At 53.8% G+C, this 19,617-nt stretch overlaps 1 protein-coding gene across 2 annotated transcripts in view; it reads left to right on the top strand.

Annotated features, from left to right (window-relative positions):
* The first annotated feature begins 2,826 nt into the window (after window positions 1-2,826).
* Pde2a (phosphodiesterase 2A) overlaps window positions 2,827-19,617 on the top strand; it is an 88,362-nt gene continuing 71,571 nt past the window's right edge. For both annotated transcript variants that reach the window (XM_058578517.1, XM_046441869.2), the window contains exon 1: window positions 2,827-3,121. In XM_058578517.1, coding sequence (XP_058434500.1) covers window positions 3,051-3,121 — 71 coding nt within the window. In that variant the 5' untranslated portion in view covers window positions 2,827-3,050. The remainder of the gene's footprint in view (window positions 3,122-19,617) is intronic.

Raw genomic sequence — 19,617 nt, 5'->3', positions numbered from 1 at the left:
TGAGGAGGTTGACTTTGGTCCTGAGTACACTGTGTTGCCTCGAGCAGGGTTTTGAGAAGACATTACACGACCACACAGGTGTCTTAGGACAGTGCCATCGGGTGCAGACTGGATGTTGGGTAGAGAGGCTGGACTGGAGTAGGGGGCTGGGAGGTGACCAGGGGAAGGGGGAGGAAGTGGGTGCATGGGGAATGGAGGGAGGGGAGGATGTGAGAGAACCAACAGGCCTCTGGACACACTGGGCACAGAAGGCGGAGGGCAGGGAAGAGACCAAGCGACTCTGGAGTTTTCAGAAGTTTGCTGGTGCCTCTGATACAGGCCAAAGTTGTGTTGGATGTTTAATAGATGAGTGGGCTATTCCCGGAGACCAGGGGGCCTACAGCTGGAGCGCCAGAGAGGGACCTGGGTTTCAGGAAGCGAGAGTTCCTATGTTGGGGGAAGGTTCCCTCCTGGTGGGGGCGGGGTGGAGACTGAGGAGAGACCGCCGCGGCCCTGTGAGAAGCTCGGTATTGAGGGGGCCAAGAATGAGCCAGCGAGGGAGACCGAGGAGGGGCCGTCTGGAAAGTGGGAGGAATCTGGTCGCCCGTAGGAGGGGGCGGGGGCGGGCGCTGAGAAGTCGCCTTTTTGGGCAAGGAGGAGATAGCTGGAGCCCGGGAACCTGCGGTCTTCCCAAGGCCAGGAGAGCGGTGCAGAGGCCGATTCCAGACGTGAACTCCCGCCCCATCACTTTGCGCCGCTACTCCGCTCCCCTACTCCGCGTCCTGGCTCCTCCCAGTCCCTTCTACAGCGCCCCAGCTGGCGAGGAGCCGAGTCGGCTGGCCGCCCGCGGGCGGGGGTCAGGGCCTGGGAACGCGGCTCTCGGGGCTCAGCACCCTGGAGAGCAGCTGGGGGGGCGGGGCGGGGCGGGGCCCGAGCTCCAGAAAACCGGTCTTGGACCCAGCTCTCGCCCCTTTCTGCACCACCCTTGTCCGTGTTGCCCCGCTGCTTCCGGCAGCACTCTGCCTGGACAGCCTCCTGCACAAGCTTAGTTGTTCCTGTCCTTCCCCATCCCCACGCCAACACAGGGCTCTCATTCCCTCGGCTCCATCAATTCCACTTTCCAGTGGAGGTGAGGGACAACCATTTACCAGGAACTTCAGAGACATCTCTCAAACCTCACAACCCTTCAGGCTTGGAAATTGTGATCCCATATTTCAATGAGAAAACGAAATTGGAGTTCAGAGAAGCGAAATCACTTATCTAGGCACATGGCAGGGCCGGGATTTGAATCCTGCCTGCCTCACTCTGAGTCTAAAGTCCCCTTTAGGCCATCTAAGTCCTGGGCTTTGATTTTGTTCCTGCAGACCCTACTTCTGGGCAACTGGGGTATCTGGTGTGGCGTTAGGATGGGGCAGAGACCCTCTCTCCATACTCCCAGGAGATTTCTAAGGTTGAAGCCACCAGTGTCTCCAGAGTGGGAGAGCATAAAGGGGGCTGAGGGCCAGGTGAGGCGCCGCACCTGCACCCACCCTTGCCCAGGAGGCACCCTTCTTTGAACTCTTCAGACTCAGCCAGTGAAGACTCCTCAAGCCAGTGAAGTGGAGTTGTGAGAGAAGAGACTCCAGACTCGAGTGGTGGGGTCACTGCAGTTCCTCCTCCCTGGAATGTACCCTCTGCCTTTCAAGACACAGCTCAGATCTTCTCCCCCAGAAATGCTTGACAACTCCCCTGGCTGGGTCAGAGGCCATTTCTGGGCTCTACAGATCCTGTGCTTCCCTTTGTCATAGCCTACAAGTTTGGGTGCTTCTCACAAGCAAGGGACAGTCAGAGCTGTATCTGATGGGGTTGACCAGTGGTAGGTGTTTGCAAATGAATGACTAAATTAATTGTGGAGCCAGAGCTCCACCCACCCTGCCCCCTGACTCCTGCCTCAAGCCTGGAGCTTTTCCTCCTAAATACAATAGGAGCTCGGCTGCCCGAAATGCCCCTAATTCACTGGGTTAAAGCTTTGTCCCGAGGAGTCTTCTCTGAGGACTAGGCAGAGGTGCAGGGTGCCTCCCCCATGTCTAAAGCCCAGCGGTGAAGGGCATGAGGGGTATACCGTGGCCTGGGTGCCCACAATTTCTAGTGAATGTCCATGTGCACATATTAGCTTTCAGCCAAGCAGAGCCACCATGAGGGGTCTCTATCACAGGTTCTGAGTCCAAAGGCCATCTACAAAAGTTCCCCCTAGGCTGCTGCGTACCATGTCCATGCTGGGATGCACCCTAGGACATGACTCAAACACAGAGGGGGTAGCAACTAGTCTGCATGAGGCCTGGCCCTCTCAGACTTGAAGACAGGCATGTCCCTCACCCTGAAGGACTCTGTGATGGGGCAGCAGAAGGTCTGGGTCATGTCCACCTGCCCTTCAAGTCCCCAGCTCATGACTGCAAATCCCTCATCCTCACCCTCTGTCTCTCCCACCTCTTCTTCCCCCCCTCCCTCCCTCCATTTCTGCCTCTGATTTATTTTTTTTCCCTTTTCCTCTGGCTTTGTTCCTCTGTGTGGGTTTTCCCCTATGCCTCTCTGATCTCTGTATTTCCATCTTGATGTCTCTGAGGCTATGATCCCTCTCCCCTCTTCTTCTTCATGCTTCTCTCCTCCTTCCTGTCTCTGTCTATCTCTCGGTCTCTCCCTCCATGTGTGAGTCTTTCTTCCCTCCCTTCCAGTCTCCCTACCCCTCCCTCCCTGTCTCTCTCTCCCTCCCTCTCTCTCTCTCTCTCTCTGTCTGGGCCTCTCTCAGTTCCTCCTCCCTCCTCCCTCCCCCTTCTGCATTATCAGACCTGCTCCAACCTCCTCCCAGAGCCAGCGAGCAGCCTAGGCAGTGGCAGCGGGAGAGGGAGAGGCGGAGCAGCCGCCGGGGCAGCAGAGCTGGATTGGGGTGTTGAGTCCAGGCTGAGTCGGGGACAGGCTGTCGCTCTTGGTCTTTGTGCCTGCTGGGGGCGCCCTGCCCAGAGTTCTGGGCAGGGGTGAGGGAACAGGGCAAGGTGCCACCTTAGTCTGGCTGGGGAGGCAGACGATGAGGAGTGATGGGGCAGGCATGCGGCCACTCCATCCTCTGCAGGAGCCAGCAGTACCCGGCAGCGCGACCGGCTGAGCCGTGAGTACTAGCGAGGGGCTGGGGCTCTAGGAGAGCGGCTGAGAGGCGCCACAGACTGGGTCCTGGGAGTCCCTCCAAGGACTGGGATTGACATGAAGCTAAGCCACGTGGGAGGATCGATCTTGCTTCTGGGCACTGGTTGCAGGACTGCAGCCTCGTGGGGGCCTCTGTGCAGGGTGGGGATGCCTGGCATCAACCTTGGAGGTGTTGAGACTTGGGTCTCCTTGAAGGGAATGCTGGCTTGGGGAGGGGCTGGTGATGAACCTGAACAGTCCCCTGGGGTCTAGGATCAGGGAACAGGAGTTACAAGGAGCTCTGGAGCTGAGATAGAATGGTTCAGGACTCTGGAGAAAGATAGTGTCTTGGACCACGAGGGCTGTGTGTGTGTGTGTGTGTGTGTGTGTGTGTGTGTAGGAGAGAGTAAGGAAGAGAAAGAATGTGCATAAGGAAGAGTAACCCTGCAGCAAGAGAGGGTCGGGGTAATCAGCCTGCATGGAATTGGGAATTGGGGTTCAGAGCCACCACTTTATGCAACTTTACCACACAGCATCTATCCCAGGATCAGGTAGAGAGAGCTACAAAGCTGGATGGGACGAGGCCCCTGCGTGCCAGCCTCGTGTTTGCCCATGTGCAGAGGGGTGCATATGCAGATGAAGGGTGGACTCGGTGGAGGTGCTTCTTCGAGGGTTGCTGAGGTGGCAGGCAGATGATTGTGTATGCATGCACGTGTGTGCATGCACGCACATGTGCCCAAGTCAGAGGTGTAGATCTATGCCAAGCTATGTGAGTGTGTATATCTGTGTATGCGTGTGTGTATGCATGTGGGGTGTTAGGCACATGGTGGGTGTAGAGGGGCCTGTAGGGTTCTGGGGTCCTTGGTGTACCGATGTGAAGCCGCCTGTTGGAGTTCGGGAGTGCCGTGTTGACTGTGGGTGTTCATCTCCTGTGTCTGAGTGAAGCTTGGTGTGTATGTGCGTTGGGCTGGGTTTGCTCATTGGTGGGCATGTTAATATGTGTGCTATGTCTGTAAAATTAGTGACTCAATACATCTGTTTGATCCAGTGTGTGTGTTCCTGTTTGCGTGTTATTTGTTAGTGTGTTGCTGTGTGTGTAGGTGGGTGTCTGTAGTAGCACAAGTGTTCAGGTGTGGGTATGTGAGCATGGTGCCAGTGTGTATCCATGTGTGTGTATCTTGGCGCTTCTGTGGCTGGTGTGCAAGTGTGCATGTGTATAACTATGTGTGTGTTCATGTGAGTGTGTGGGTGGCTGTTTCCTTCCCTTGGTGGTGGAGGACACAGCTGGGACACTGGCCTGCTGAGGCAGGAGCAGGTGGCTGAATGTGTGACCGTTTCCAAGAGCCCAGGACAATTCATTCTACACCCTGTGGGGAGATGCCGAAAAGAAATAGGCAATAATGGCTTTGTCCTCTGGGGCCTCCTAAGCTTCATAGACATAAAATAGCTGGCGAATAATTAGGTAGTAAAGATCAGCATCAAATTAACAGGTGGGGTGGGTGTGGGAACAGCATGAGCAAAGGCCCTGGGTTGGGATGGACACGTGACTGAAGCAGCGAGGAAGAGAAGAGGGCCCGGGACGTGGCTGCTGGGGCACGCTGGATTTGTGGGCTTTTAAACCAGGTCTCTTGAGCTTTGTCCAAGGGGCCCCAGGGAGCCTGGGAAGGTTTGTCCCTGGGAGGGACACCATCAGATTTGGGTTTTAGAAATCTGCCTCAGTGGTGCTGTCAAGGTTGAACTGGAAGAGTGGGATGGGACCAGGAGGCCAAGGACCAGACAGGGCTTTCTGCAGGGAGGTTTGGGGACCTGGGGCAGGCTGGACAAAGGGGGATGGAGCAGGCAGCACTGTGGGTGCTCAGGCTTTGGGTGGCGGGGGTGGGGGGACCTCAGAGAGTCAGGATTTCAGGACAAAGAGCTCTTGTCAGGTTCAGGCCAGCTGGGTGTGGGCTCAGGCTGTGGACAGACCCTTGAGGAGTTTCTGGCTAGGACACACAGGGTCAGAGGTCACAGAGGCCTCTATTGACAGACAGAAACAGGTTGTCAGTCTCCTCTGGTTGCAAGGCTGGGCTGAACCCCTTCATCAGCCCTGACCCTCAGTATCCTTCTCCTTCAGGCCCTGCCCAGAACTTCTTGGGCAGCTGAGCTGGGTCAGCTCACTCAGGGTTAATTGCCGTTACGCTCCCTGCACCCCCAGTTCCCCCTACCCACCAAGCAGCTCCTGCAATTCTTCCTGCTTCCCACTCCAGCCTCCTGTCCCCAGGGACTGCTGATGGCTTGGCTGGGATCTAGCCAAATGGTGTTGGGGCGGGGAGCAGAACTCCCGGCAGTAACCCTTCCAGTCTTAATGGACTGGGAGTCTCACCCTCAGCCATGCTGCTGTCAGGCCAGGCCCGGTCTCCCCAGACTTCTGCTGCTTGGGCCTATGAAATCCACCCACTCTGCAGGCTCCCATTACTGCCTTCATTCATTCATTCACTCACTGGACAGGGGCTCCCCAGTGCCTGCTTGGCACCCACTGGGCTGGTCACTGGGGACACAGAGAAGACACAAACCTGCTGTCAGAGAGCACTGGGCCATTGAGGGAGCCAGGAGTGGAAATCTACAGCCCCACAGCGTGAGCAATGCTAGACCCTGTGGGATGGGCAGCAATGGCCCAGGCGATGAATAGCATGGAAAAGTGGGCAGGTAAGAAAGAGCAACATGTTCAGGGGACAGAAGGTTGAGGCTGATAGAAGCGAGAAGGGACACTGCGAAGAGGAAGAAAGGGGCCAGATTCTCTAGGATTTCCAATGTCATGCTAAAGGCCTTGGACTTTTCCTTATAGGAAAGGAGTTGGGGAAAGGTTTTTGAACAGGATGCCTCCCCTAGGAAGCCCTCCTTGGTTACCCCCTCCCTCTGACCTCAAGGCCTACTCTGATGTTTCTGTCCCTAATGGTATAGGATCAAGAATGTGACTCCAACTTGGCCTTCCCCTGCCACGTCTCCTGTATGGAATGCCTTACTCAGCCTATCAGGAAGTTCCTCAAGGGCAGGAGCTGCCTCATCTGGCTCTCCCACCCCTCTCAGGTACAGGGCTGAGCAGCCTCTAAGAGGGAGGAGATATTAAGAGCTGCCTTCTATCAACCACTTCCCTCCTGTCTGCTGTGTGCCTATGGATCTGTCCAGTTCCCTGCCTGCACACCTGGGCACAGGATGCTCATTCCTTTAATCCTGGTGCTTCTATCTGCCCTAGGCCTTCTCTACAGGGCCTGGCTCCCTCACCAAACCTGGCCCGGCCTCATCCCCTTTCTTCATCTTGGGTCGCTGTCTTTCTCCTAAGCAGAGCCGGGCTGGGGCATAATGATCCAGGAGTGGTTCAAACACATCCTAGAGAGTGGGGGAAATGGGCAATTTGTGTTTCAACTACACACAGTGAAACTGAGGTAGGGCCAGGCCCTGATTCCTCTCTTTACCATTATCTCAAAATAATGATAAAGAAGCAGGCATGGGCTGGGCACAGTGGCTCATGCCTGTAATCCCAGCTACCTGGGGGACTGAAGCAGGAGGATCATAAGTTCGAGGCCAGCCTCAGCAACTTAGCAACACTGTCTCAAACAGAAAGGGCTGGGGATATAGCACCGTGATAGAGTGTCCCTGGGTTTGATTCCCAGTGTCTGTCTGTCTGTCTCTGTCTGTCTCTGTCTCTCTCTGTCTCTGTCTCTCTCTCTCTCACACACACACACACAAAAAAAAAAAAAAAAAAAAAAAACAGGCATGACTTGAACAGGGAGTGAGGAGAGACAATAGGAAGAACTTCCTTCCTGAGCAAAAGGGCTGTGAAATCTGCTGGCTACAAGAGAATGGATTGTGAGGCTGCCGGGAGAGTGTCCTGGGGCAGGAGGGGAGTGGGAGACAGGTGCTCTCCATCCCTGACCCTTCTGCAGGGAAGTAGACTGAGCTAGGAAGAGGGAGAGTGGGGGCTCATTTGTTCACAGAGCCATTTGCAGGCTTGTGCCCAGAGGAACATGGTGGCCCTGGAGGGACATGGACAGAGCCACTGATCATGTAGGGGGATGCTGTCTTCCCTACCTGTGCGTGTCAAGGAATGGCATTCAGGAGGAGGTGCCCCTGGGACTGTCCTTAGAAGGGAGAGTCACTTCAGGCTGAATTGAGAGGGAGCACCAGGAAGACGTCCGCCGTGTGCAGAGGCCTGGAGGCAGAGCTAGCGTGGTGTTATTTATGCCAGGACTGTGGGAGGTCAGAGTGGCCAAAGGATGATGTTCAACGCTGGAGGGAAGCACTGGGCAGAGACGGAGTGGGACAGGCATGGGGAACTGAGGTGAGACTATAGGAAGCACTTTCCTGCTGTGAAAGTGTCCCCAGCAGCCTTGACATGTGGAGATCCTTGTAAATTTGTGACATCTTGGTCTCTCTCAGTGCCCCTGGCCAGGGCCTGCCAAGGAGACCATCCTACTTGAGAATAGGTATGAACAAGCAAAGACTCTGGAAATGAGGGAGAGGCAGCATTTGAAGAATATGGGTCCCTTCCAGAAAGTGGCATGCAAATGAATGCAAAGTAATATGCAAATGAGCCGGCTCCAGCTTGGCAGCTTTGGCTGGGAGCATGAGACATCACCCCTTCCATGTTGGCCTCCTCCCCCTCTGCCCCAGCCTCTGGCCAGCCAGACAGCCTTATCTGCTGCTCTGAGTACCCCAGCTTGCCTGAGCCATGAGACTGTGGCCTCCAGGGCGGGGCCCACAGGCTCCCTGTCAGCACCCCGAGCCTCTGGGGAAGTCGATATATTTAGTAACAGGGATGTTTTCACACATTTATCTCCCATTGTTCAGCTGCTTACTCCCTGGGAAAGGCCAGGTCTCTAGAGATGTGACCCACTTCTTAAAGTCCCTGAAGTCACCCTCTTATTGCCCTCCTTGGAAAACAGGAGGCAACTGGGGCTTTTTGAAGCAGGAGGGACTTAAGTCAGATATCTGAGAGGACTTCCTAACAGTGTAGCTGCTGAGATGTGTGCATCCTGAGATTTCTGGGCTCTCACTCTTTGGATGGCTACCCTGGTTCAGAGGAAGCTATGAAGATAGAGTAGAGAAACTGGCAGATAGGCAGAGATTCAAATTGCAGCTCCAGAGCTGTGGCATCCTGGGCAATTGCTTAACTTCCCCCTGAACCTCAGGCAAGTAGTGCGGTGGAGATAATCCTACCTTCCTGGTGGGATGGTTGTGAAGGAGCTGAAATACAGAACTTAGCGCCAGGCATGCAGCAGGTGCTCATAAAGGTTAGCTGCTGCCATTATGAACCGCCCACGCTCACCTACACTTTTAGAAAGATTCAGTGGGGGCCTGGAGAGGGGGGCGACCACAGCTAGGAGCCCAGACACAGCCACTGTGTGGGAGAGACAAGGAGGCCTGAAATGGAGCCCTGGTGGGTATGGTGAGAAACACAGACGCTCTGTGGGAGGGGCCAAGGTGTCTCAGGAACATGGGACCTCCTGGCTAGGCCGCCCCTCTCTGGTCTGAGACCAATCCCCAGGGAGCACAACGGAAGAAAGGGATTGAGGAGGGCGTGGCTAAGCGTGTGGCCACGCCCATGACAGCTGTGAGTCATTCTGGGAGTTGTAGTCTGGCATGAATTGGCAGGAAGTACAACTTTGTACTGCCTCTTGTCATTCAAATCCACACCCTGCTGCCTGGGCTGGCTGGCAGCAAGCCCTGGTGAGTGCTGGGGGATGAGTGGCCCAAAGGGGACACATTGTTGACCCCTTTCCTCAAGGATCCCTCTGCTTACTTACTCTGGGGGCAATGTAGGTGGGAGCAGGGATGAAAGGATGAAGCTGTAATTATGACTCCTTGCATATTCACACAGATGTTTACTTCTGCCTGAGCCCCGTGTTCACATCCATGATCTTGTTTAATCTTCACCACAAACCCAAGAGATGCTGTTTTCTGGATGAAGGAGCAGAGGATGGGGGTGGGGGGGATGATGGCAGAGAGGTGCTTAGCCAGTGATGGGTGGGGCCAGGCCTGATGCACAGGTCCCTTGGCCTCCAGAGCTCCTGCCGTTTCCATGGATTATATTGTTCCATGTGGCAAAGGCCAGGCCTAGAAAAATACGTAAGGCATGGATTGTTAAAATTTGGGGTGAAGCATCTCAGCAGAGCAGCAGCTGAGCAAAGAGCTGTTCAGGGGACAGAAGGCAAGGGCTGGGCTCTTCAGGATGCAAGGTTAAGAGGTGGGCTAGCCAGATTCCAGAGACCTGATTCTAGACTGGGAGTTTGGACCACCAGGATCCACCTGGGGTTTTGAGCAAGGGTCGGACCTGGTTAGAGTTGAGCTTTGGGAGAGTTGATCTTGCAGTCTGGGATGAATGGATTGAAATGAAGAAACCCAAGGCAGCTTAAGGCTTCTGAACTTCATTCTTGGAGCACCTAGCACTTTGCCCGGCTTCCTCCTCTTTGCTGAGAGGACTTCCTTTCCCCTGCTCCTCTCCACCCCAGCCTTGGGAGTGATGACTGTGTATCATAGAACTGTGCTGTAATACCACATGCTTCCAGCAGGGGTTGCTGCACATACTCCCTTCCAGCCTGGATTTTCCTTAGGCTGAAGGGCTAGCTGGAGAGAAGCCTGCAGGAGGAGAGAGATAGCAGGCCCTGTTATATAGAGGTGAATGAAACTGAGGACATGCTAGACCTTACACAGCAGGGGACAGACACACTGGAGGAGTTGAGCCATGGGAACACACATTTTCTTCTCCCAGTTCTGGGACAGGCTAAGATTTGGAAATGGGTGTAGAATGACATTGCACTTGGGGTCTGGGTTTTTACTGGGTCATGATTTGCTTGAGATTTGCATGATACTAAGATGTGGGGTGAGATTGGTTGGTTTATTTGTCTCTGAGTATGTATGTATGTGTGTGTGTGTGTTTGTGTGTGGACCTGAGTGTGAGTTTCCAATTGTGGACGTGAGTATACACTCTGAGAAGGTGTGAATGGGTGTATAAAAATGTGGACATACTTGTATATGTGAGCTTGTTTGTCCATTTTAATGTCTGATCAGTGGTAGTGATTGTGTGTGTGAGCGTAGCTTGTGTGTTTGTACACGTGCTCAGAGCGTGGCATACATATTTTGTGAAAATACATGGGTGTGTACCTCCGTGTGCACAGGTGCCTGTGTTTGTGAATGCATGAAGGAGAGGATGTGTGTGAGCCCCACATACCTGCTCTGCTGATCCCACAAGGTCATGCCCAATGTTTGGCTACTTGTCACTTTCTTCCCTGGGTCCCATCCACCCAAGTATATACGAACTTGGGCTGAGGGAGTTATCATGCCTTTTATCCATGTGTGAGGCTGGGCTTCCCTCAGGGGACTCTGAGATCCCTGACTGTCAGTGAGGGCCTTGGAGGAACAGTGTGTCTGTGTTCAGGCTCAGGATCCTAGGCAATCAGATTGAGGAGCTGAACATGGCTGGGGAATATCTTGGTTCGATTCGCCAGAAAGCCCTGTCCCATTTTTTATTTTTGGTACCGGGGATTGAACCCAGGGATGCTTAACTACAGAGCTACATCCCAAGTCTTTTTTTATTTTATTTTGATACAGGGTCTTGCTAAGTTGGCAAGGGTCTTGCTAAGTTACTGAGACTGGTTTTGAACTTGTGAACTTCCTGCCTCAGCTTCCTGAGCTTCTGAGATGACAAGTGTGTGCCACCACACTTGGCTCCACAGAAACTCTTAATGGTCACACCTGTACCTCATTATGCGTTTCAGGATCTCCCTGCTTAGTCCTCTTGCTCTATAGAAGCAAATACTGAGTCCAGAGAGGAGCAGTGATTAAGTCACCCAGTAGGACCTAGGATGAGACAGCAGGGCATGGAGCAGAGAGAGGGGCATGCCTGGCATGGATGGCCTGCCCCCCTCCACCCCCTCAAGCAAGTGGGGAGCTCCAAGTAGATCTGAGTCTGGGCCCAAGGCCACTCCTCCGCCTAGGGCACTTCCATGCCTCCTGGCCTCAGATGCTGCCTTTGAAGTTTCTACAGAGCTTTTGCATGCTGTGAGATTCTTCCAGGGGACTTGTGGAGTCAGACATCCATGGAGCATGGAAATTCATGGACAGGAGCCCAGTGGTGGGCGGGGCCGAGGAGGGCCCTCAAAGTCTCAATTGCTTAATCTTTGAGCTGGTCCTTTTTTGGTTTCTGTGGTTCTATAACATTCAAGACGTCACCTATCCGCTCTCCTGGGGCTCTGAGCACTGGGAGCGAGCTGGAGCTGTGGGGGAGTTTGGCTTAGGGTGAGGGAGGCAGGACAATCGCCTGGTCAGAGGCTGCCTTGAGAGGGAGGCCTGAGCTTCCTGTCCATGGGAGGAGATGTGAGCAGCTGCTTCAGGGGGCTGCAAGTGAGCCTCCCTCCTGCAAAGGAGTTGGTTGCAAACTCTTTGGAATCAGGTTTAAGCTATAGCTGCCATGGAGGGGCCAGAGGAGGATGTGCTTCAAACTCCTTAGGCATGAGCAGGTTTGGGTCCCCAGGGTGTGTCCCCAGGCCAGACCACCCAGGTAGAGCACGGACATCCCCTTCCCTGGGGAACTAGAGAGAGCACTGTCTTCCAGGAGGTGTGGTATTGGAGGCGGGGGCTGGGTGCCAGGCACTCAGGTGGAGTTGGGGTGGCATGGGCAGGGACACATCCTGAATCATGGGCTGGGGGTGAGAGGCTCAGCACTAGGGGCGCAGACATGGGCTCCAACTGGAGCAGAAAGGGAGGCTTCCTGGAGTTGGGGGATGGGTGGGCACTGGAATAGGAGAGGAGAGAAGGCAGTGGGATCACACCCTCCCCAGGCCCGAGAATTCCCAATCATCTTAAAACTCTGAGTGGGGTGGGATTTGGGGGCCAGATGGAGAGAACTCATGTTTACCAAGTGGCCTTTATGTTTTAAAAATCACCTTCTTTAATCACTTCAACAATCCGTGAAGGAGTCAGCCCCTTCTGAAGAGAGGAAACAAAACAAATGACATTCAAGTGGGTTAATTGAAGGCGATTTGATGAAGGAACTATTAGAGGTGGGGAAGGATCGAGGAAGAAAATAGGGCATATCAGGGTACTCAGGACCGGGATCACAGATAGGGACCTGAGGGACGAGAAGAATGGCACAGATCCCCATGCTGGGGCTTTGGAGAAGGGGCTGCCCTACCAGAGCTTGGCCGAAGTGAGTGGGGATGTGAGGGGCAAATACCCTGAGCCCTCTGCTCTCCTGCCAGCCTCCAGGGCCACCCAGAACTGAGCAGGAAAAGGTGGAGATTAAATATGGAGGGACAAATGAATGATGGGAAAATGAAGTCCAGAGAGGGTGCAGACTTGCCCAAGGTCACACAGCTGGTTGGTTTCAAAGTTGGTGCCAAAGCCAGGGCCTGCCCATTTTGTCTTATTGACTGAGATCTGATGGTTGGCCAGGCACCCACCGGCTGCTGATGCTTTTTGTTGTTGTTGTTGTTACCAGGGATTGAACCCAGGGGTGCTTAATCACTGATCCATATACTCAGCCCTTTTTAATTGTTGTATTTTGAGACAGGGTCTTGCTGAGTTGCTTAGGGCCTTGCTAAGTTGCTGAGGCTAGCTTTGAACTTGTGATCCTTCTGCCTCAGCCTCCTGAGTTCCTGGGATTACCACACCTGGCTCTGCCCCAGTGCTTCTTGAGTGCTTCCATGTGAACCCAGTTGTCCTCTGTCAAGCTGGAAGCTGCTTCCTGACACAACCATCCTGCTCCCTATCTGTGCAGCATAACGATACTGAAGAATATCATTATAAGAATTCATACAAAGTGCTCTGAACCCCCACCATGCCACCTGCTCATTCAACCCACCCTTCCTGATGCTGCCCTGATGGTCCTGGCCCTGTACATGTCCCTCTGGCCATGGAGATGGACCAGACAGTGCTTGCTCTCCTCTTTGTTAGAGAGGCACATAGCCAATCAACTTGTGGGGTGAGGGCCGGGTGGCTCCTGAGGACACCTCTTCAGGAGGCAATGCTGGATCTTAGCCTGCAGGAATGAATGGGAGCTTTTCTGGTGGAGAAGAGGAGGAGTAATACAGAGGGAAAGCCCCACATAAGCAAAAGGGTACAGAACAGTGAGCGGGCCCCGGGGGGCAGGTGTGGGGCTCCTGGGCTGGAGGAGGGCCCAGTGGTGGAGAGGAAGGCCCGGCTCACCTGGAAGAGCAGAGGTGGGCTTAAGCAGGGTCAGGCGTGGTTAGTTTTGGGCTTTGGTGAATCAGAGAGGCCAATGTGGAGGTGGTGTGGAGACCCAGGCAAGCGTCAGTAAGTCTACTCCAGGAGCTGAGGACATGTGGGTGGCACAGACAGACCAGAGGAGGAATGACAGTCCCCACCCTCAGCTCATGTGTCTGCCCTCCAATGAAGGAGTGCGTGGCATCTCTAGACCCTCCCCTGGGGACATCCCTCCCTGTCTCAAGCTGCATGAAGCTTCCACTCTTAGAAGCACCAGTCCATGGCACACCTAAGCCCAACCCTCAGACCCAGGACCTGAGAGCAAAGCTGGGGCACTGCTGCCTCATCTCCTGATCATGCGCATGGCCCTTCCATTGCCAAGTCTAGAACAGGTCCTTCCCTGGAAGACCCTCCTCCTGGACTCTGTCCTGGACCGCCATCCCTTGTGCTGTCTGGAGCCCCAACTTTGGGCCTCCCTGGGAGATGAGTCAGTGAAGACAGCCCCCTCACGGGGCTGAGTGGGTTAGGGACTTTGGCCCAGACAGCTCATCCGTGTACTGTGTGCTGGTCGGGACCCACTTTCAGCCTCCACTGGGCCTTGAGCCCTGACTCATTATCAGTGATAATTAGCACCTCCCGTGCAGCCTCCTGCCCCACCAAGCGCTCAGTGATCATTAGGTGCTATTGTGGGCAACTGGATCCCAGCCCCAGCTCCCCTGGCCCAGGATGCTCCTCCCTCCCCAGCTGCCTGAGCTGGAGGACTAAGTGTCCTAACCAAAAGCATCCAACACACAGACTCAGATGCAGCCCAGGCAGAGAACACCGACACTGACACAAACACCGAGAGCAACAAACTTGACAGATGCAGAACGCCCCACACGGGAAGCAGACCCCAGCACAGGGGCGTGGGGGGCCTCCACACGCACCACACAGACATCAATTGGTGTGCCAAGAGCAACAGGCACAGGATGAATCCAGAAATTAACCTGGAAATAGAGAAATAGAATGACCACAAGGATACAACACAGAGGTGCAGCACGGGCGCCATTCAGCACATGCGTGGTGCACCTAGTAGTGCCTTCACCCTCGGCCAATGTGTTAGCCAGACAGTGCTGCCTGTGCTTCCCGGCGGGGCAGCATCCCTAACTTCTGGGCGGTTACATATGCTGTTCCCTTTGCCCTGCACCCTCTTCCTCGAGGCCTCCATCCCTGTACTTGGCCAGTTCCTGCCATTCCTCAGATCCTGGTGTCCTTTCTTCCAGGGATGCTTCCCTGCGTCTGGGTAGGGCCTTTCCACACTCCCCAGCCTCGGAGTTCTTCCCTACCCACCCCCATCATCGACTTTTCCAACCAGTCTTTGTCAAGTTTGGGGATGAAGGATTTCTTTTGCCTGCTCCCAGGAAGGTGGTGACTGTGGGTGTGAGTGGCCATTAGTGCCAAGAAACTGGACAGAGACCAATTTTGGAGGAATGAGTCAAATACAGCAGCAGGGAGCCCCTGCTGTGCAGGGCCTGAGAGGGCCACAGCTGGCACGGACAGAGGACAGATGCCCTCTGCCTCTTTTTCTCTGGCTTTGCCTGAATTTTTATGTCTCTTTCAGGCTTGCTGCCTGACCCAGATCCCTCCTTCCCAAAGCCATGCCCACTTACCTGGGTGTGCCCCGTCCCTACTTGCTAAGCCCAGTGAAATCCTCACCAGTCAGGACCTGGGGCCAGAGGTCCCTCGCACGCACGTGGCTTCCTAACCCATGCTGTTTAGTACCTTAAAGAAGGTGGGGGGTAGTGAGCGAGTGCAGGCCTTGGGGACTGTCTCTCTGCTCCGCCACATTTTAGCTGCAGGAGTCATGTAAATTCTGCCATCTTTGTTCCCTCATCTGTAGAAGGGAGATGAACACAGAGCCCACCTCATTAGGGCTGCTTCAAGGATTCAATGAGACAAAGTGTGTAATGTACCTGGGATGCACTTGGGCTCCCTCTCTGGGCTGCCAGCGAGCAGGGAGAGAGCTAATGAGCTCGAGGATGTGCAGGTGCACCTGGGAGGCGCCCAGTGACTCTTCTAATTGGCACCGAGTGAAACAAACATTTGTGCATGAGCACCCACTGTGTGCACCGGTGGCTGCGGCTCTGCCCCTCAGTGGCTAGCAATTCTCCCCAGCAAGGCTGCCTGTGGGGTCCAGAAGGTGGGGGCTTCTCTTTTTAAGTTTATTTTTTTTGTATCTGTTTTAATGAGGCATATCTTGCATATAGTAAAATCACCAATTTAAAGAGTCTAATGAGTTTTAATAAATATATGCAGTCATGTAACCACCACTACAATTAAGAATTTTTGTCATTCCCAAATGTTCCCCTTGTGCCTTTGTGGTTAATCTCCTGTGAGTGTCAGGGTAGGGACGTTAAATTCTTACAGAGCTGTGGGGGGTGCTGGGTCATCCTGGAGCTGAAACCCAGGCACACAGAGCGGAGCTGCCCCTGGCAGGCTGGGATATGCCAAGGAATGGCTCACCCTCTCTGGGCCTTGGTTCCGAGACAAAGAGGCCAGGCAGGGAAAGGATGCTCAGGCAATGGCTCTTGACAGCAGGCCCTGAATGTGAGGTTGACACACCTGGAAGTGGTGGCTTCAGAAATACAGGGTGGGTGACAGGGAATAGAGTGGGTGCTTCCACAAACCTGCCCCTCCTTGGGCCAGGTATGCCCCGTGGCCCTGGTGGAAATGGTCTCATGTTGGTCCAGATTGGAGAGAGGACTGGCGGAGATGACGGCATTCTGCTCCCCCAACCCAGGGACCATAAGCCCCACTCTGTGGATTAACAATTCCCTGAAAAGAAGGGGGGCCCTTTTGTTCCCCAGTTCTAGAACCAAATATTAAAGCAATTATGTAACTAGCAATAAATTACTTAAAGTAGTGACTCACTCAGCTTAATTAGAGCGCGAGCAGGGAGGGATTAAGGTATTTTTAGAGCACACACCTCGCTCCCTCCTGTGGGGGGAGGCCTCTGTGCAAGGTGGGGGTGGAGAAGGGGCTGGGAGCTCATGGAAGCACCCCAGGTGTCTGCCAGGAGATGGAGGCTGATCCTCAGCCCCACTGAGGACTTAACTAAGAGAGGCCACGTCACAGTGGCAGCAAGAGGGATCTAGATCAGAATCAAGGAAAGTGTTCATTGAAGAACTAGGGCAGGGACACTAGATTATAAACCCTTGGAGGGCAGGGACTAGGTCCCAGGAATAGATCAAGAAGACTTAGAACCTCTGGGTTTGAATCCTGCCTTTATCGTTACTAGCTGTGTGGCTTTGAGCAGGCCCCTTTGTCACCCCAGGGCTTTCCATTTCTACCACTAGAAAATGGGCACAATGGTGTCCTCCTGTGTACACCTTGTAAGGATTGAGAGGTCGGTAGGTGTAAAGCAGACCCCAGTGCTGACTCTGCTAGACCCAGAACTCTACAAAGGCAGGGTTAGGCCTTTTTGTTCACTACCATCTCCTTACCTTCATTCATAGGACTGTACATAGTAGGTGCTCAATAAATGCCCTATGGTTAGTTTTATTCCCATTCTCCTGATCTATATAGGTTCCATTTTGGGGGATTTTTGTGAGTGAAGGGAATAGGCTTTGTGTGTGTGTGTGTGTGTGTGTGTGTGTTGGGGATGGAGGTCACTGGTGGGAGTCTGACATGTCTCTCCAGGCTGAGGACTCTCTGGGTTCCAATGGAATAAAAAGTCCGACTTCTGGTGAAGGTGGTGGTGGTGGTGAAGGTGGTGGTGGTGGTGAAGGTGGTGGTGGTGGTGAAGGTGGTGGTGGTGGTGGTGGTAGGGGTTGTTCAGGACCACGGACAGCTCCCGTCAGCATTGATGCTGTGCTGAGTAGCTGGGATGGGAAGATCTGCTTGTTGCGACTTCCACATCCCAGGGTGGGAGAAAGAGGAGCCACCAACCCAGTGTGTGGAGGGAAACCAGGACCCTCACCCACCATCCCTGAGGGCTCAGAGGATGTGGGAATAAGTGTGAGTGGGGCATCCTCAGAGGCTTCCTGGAGGAGGGGGTAGGATTGGCTGTGAGGATTCATAGACAGATGGAACATCCAAGTCTCTGTAAGATTGAGCAATAATTTTGATCTTGTAGGTGTTTTGCGATGATTAAATGAATTACTTTTTTAAGTTTTATTTTTTCTTTTTATTGGTGCATTATAATAGTGGATTTTTTGTTACATATTCATACATGCACACGATAGAATAGTATAATTTGGTCAATTTCATTCCTCAGTACCTCCCCATTCCCTTCCCTCCTCCCTCCCTGGTCCTCTACTCAATTTGGTCTTTTATTTTCATCCCCCACACACCTATTGCGTTATTTCTCTCTAGTTTCCACATTTGAGAGAAGACACATGACCTTCTAAGTTTGACTTATTTTCCTTAATATGGTGTTTTCAAGTTCCATCCATTTTTCTGCAGATGATATAATTTCATTCTTCTTAGTGTCTGAATAAAACTCCACTGTGTGTATAGACCACATTTTCTTTATCAATTCATCCATTGATGGGCACTGAGGCTGGTTCCATAATGCACAGTGATGCCTGGTGTATGCCTGCATATTTCAGGGTACCACATATGAGCTAGATTCCTTCCCCTTCCCTCCATCCCTCTTCACACACCCTGTGACACAAGGAGGAATATTTCCCTGTCCTATTTGAAAACTCTGGGACTGGGCACTCACTCACAGAGGCTGGGGGGCAGGGGTCATCACGGCTCTCAATGACCTCTGCAGCTGGACTGAGCTGGATGCAGATAGGTCCCTGGGAAAGAGTGGGGAAGGGCTGTGCTCTTCCTCCTCACTGGGGCTTTGGGAGGGTGAGGGGGGCATGCAGTCCCTTCCCAAGGCCTCAAGACTTCTGTCCCCCATAGCCATTCTGATCAGCTCTGACCAACTCTCCTCACACCTCGCTGGCCTCCCAGGGCTCAGGAGATGAATTAGTGATGACAGCATCCAGCATTGCTATGACGACGGTGTGGTGCTCTTAGTCTCCATTGGGCATGGGAGGCAGAGGCCAGAGACCCCTTTGGCTCTGGGCCTTTGTAATGGTATGTGTGACAGGCTGGGGCCAAAGGGGTAATAGGTGAGGGGGATGGAGGGAGCATGGCCAGGGCATAGGGCCCCTTCTAAAGTGGACAAGAGTCAGTGCAGATTGTGAGATCCAAAGGGATGTTAGAGAGGGTCATTTCCTTGCCTCCTTCCTTCCTTCTTTCATCCTTCCCTCCCTTCCTCCTTTCCCTTCCTTCCACTTTAGAAGGAACCCTATTCTTGTTTGAGCCCCGGGGCTTCCTGCCCTTTCCTCCACCTGGGGAATCAGGCCCAGCTCGCCCTCACCCTGGGGAGGTGAGTGAGGTGGGGCAGCCACATTCTAGCTTAGGCCTCAGGGAAGATTGTGGGAAGCACCAGGGACCCTGCAGAGGCCTGGCTTAGCTCTGCCAGAGGCTCTGCCGAGAGAGGAGGAGGTTCTCCGCAGAGAGGAGAGGCTGCAGCGAGGTCTAGAGGTGAAACGCCGCAAGATAGGGAGCAATGGCAGTTCAGAGCAGCCCCAGGGTAGCCGATATCTGCAATGGATTGGGAGAAGTGAATGCCACAAGGAGCTTGCAGATTGTCCCACAGGCAGAGGGGCCCTGAAGATTTCTGTGGTTGCTTGTTTGATTTTTAAATGAGAGGTTCACTTTAGAGATAGGAAAACTGAGGTCCAGAAAGGCAAAGTGACATGCTCAAGTTCATTTAAGTCCCTAGAGACCCTGAGACTATAGGCTCTGCTCAGGTCCTGCTGGGCCCCAGCTAGGATCTCTTGCCCCAGACATGCTAGCCAGAATTTCCCCCAAGCAACCACTGTGTCCACAAGCTGGGGACAGCCATGGGTGACTTTGCTCTCAGTTTGAGTGAAATTTGCATAGGCCAGACCGTGTGGAGGCCCTTCCTGCTTTGCATCAGACATGCTGGCCTGGGTATGCGTGGTGGTGGTGGAGGGGGGCATCCAGGAAACATCTGGAAGTCAGGGACGTGGCTAAGATCAAAAAGGAATTAGGGTCAGAAATTGATTCCAATTGGGTTGGGGAGCTCCCAGCCCAGAGCCCATGCTACATGCCCTCTTCCTCCCACTCCCAGAGACAGCAGGCTGAGTTGGTCACTTGTGGGAGGCAGGGGTATCCCAGAGCCCCTCAGGCTCTCCTCAGGGCTCTTCCTGGTCCCAGGGCCTAACATTGGACCCTCTGTGCAGAGGTTTACCTGGGAAGAAAGAATCCGTTAGCCCC

This window comes from Marmota monax, unplaced genomic scaffold (assembly GCF_021218885.2).
Source record: "Marmota monax isolate L192 unplaced genomic scaffold, Marmota_monax_Labrador192_F-V1.1 WCK01_AAM20220418_F8-fsc00068, whole genome shotgun sequence".
NCBI lineage: Eukaryota > Metazoa > Chordata > Mammalia > Rodentia > Sciuridae > Marmota > Marmota monax.
Note: the sequence above shows the minus strand (reverse complement) of the source record. Positions and strands in the feature narration are given on the sequence as shown.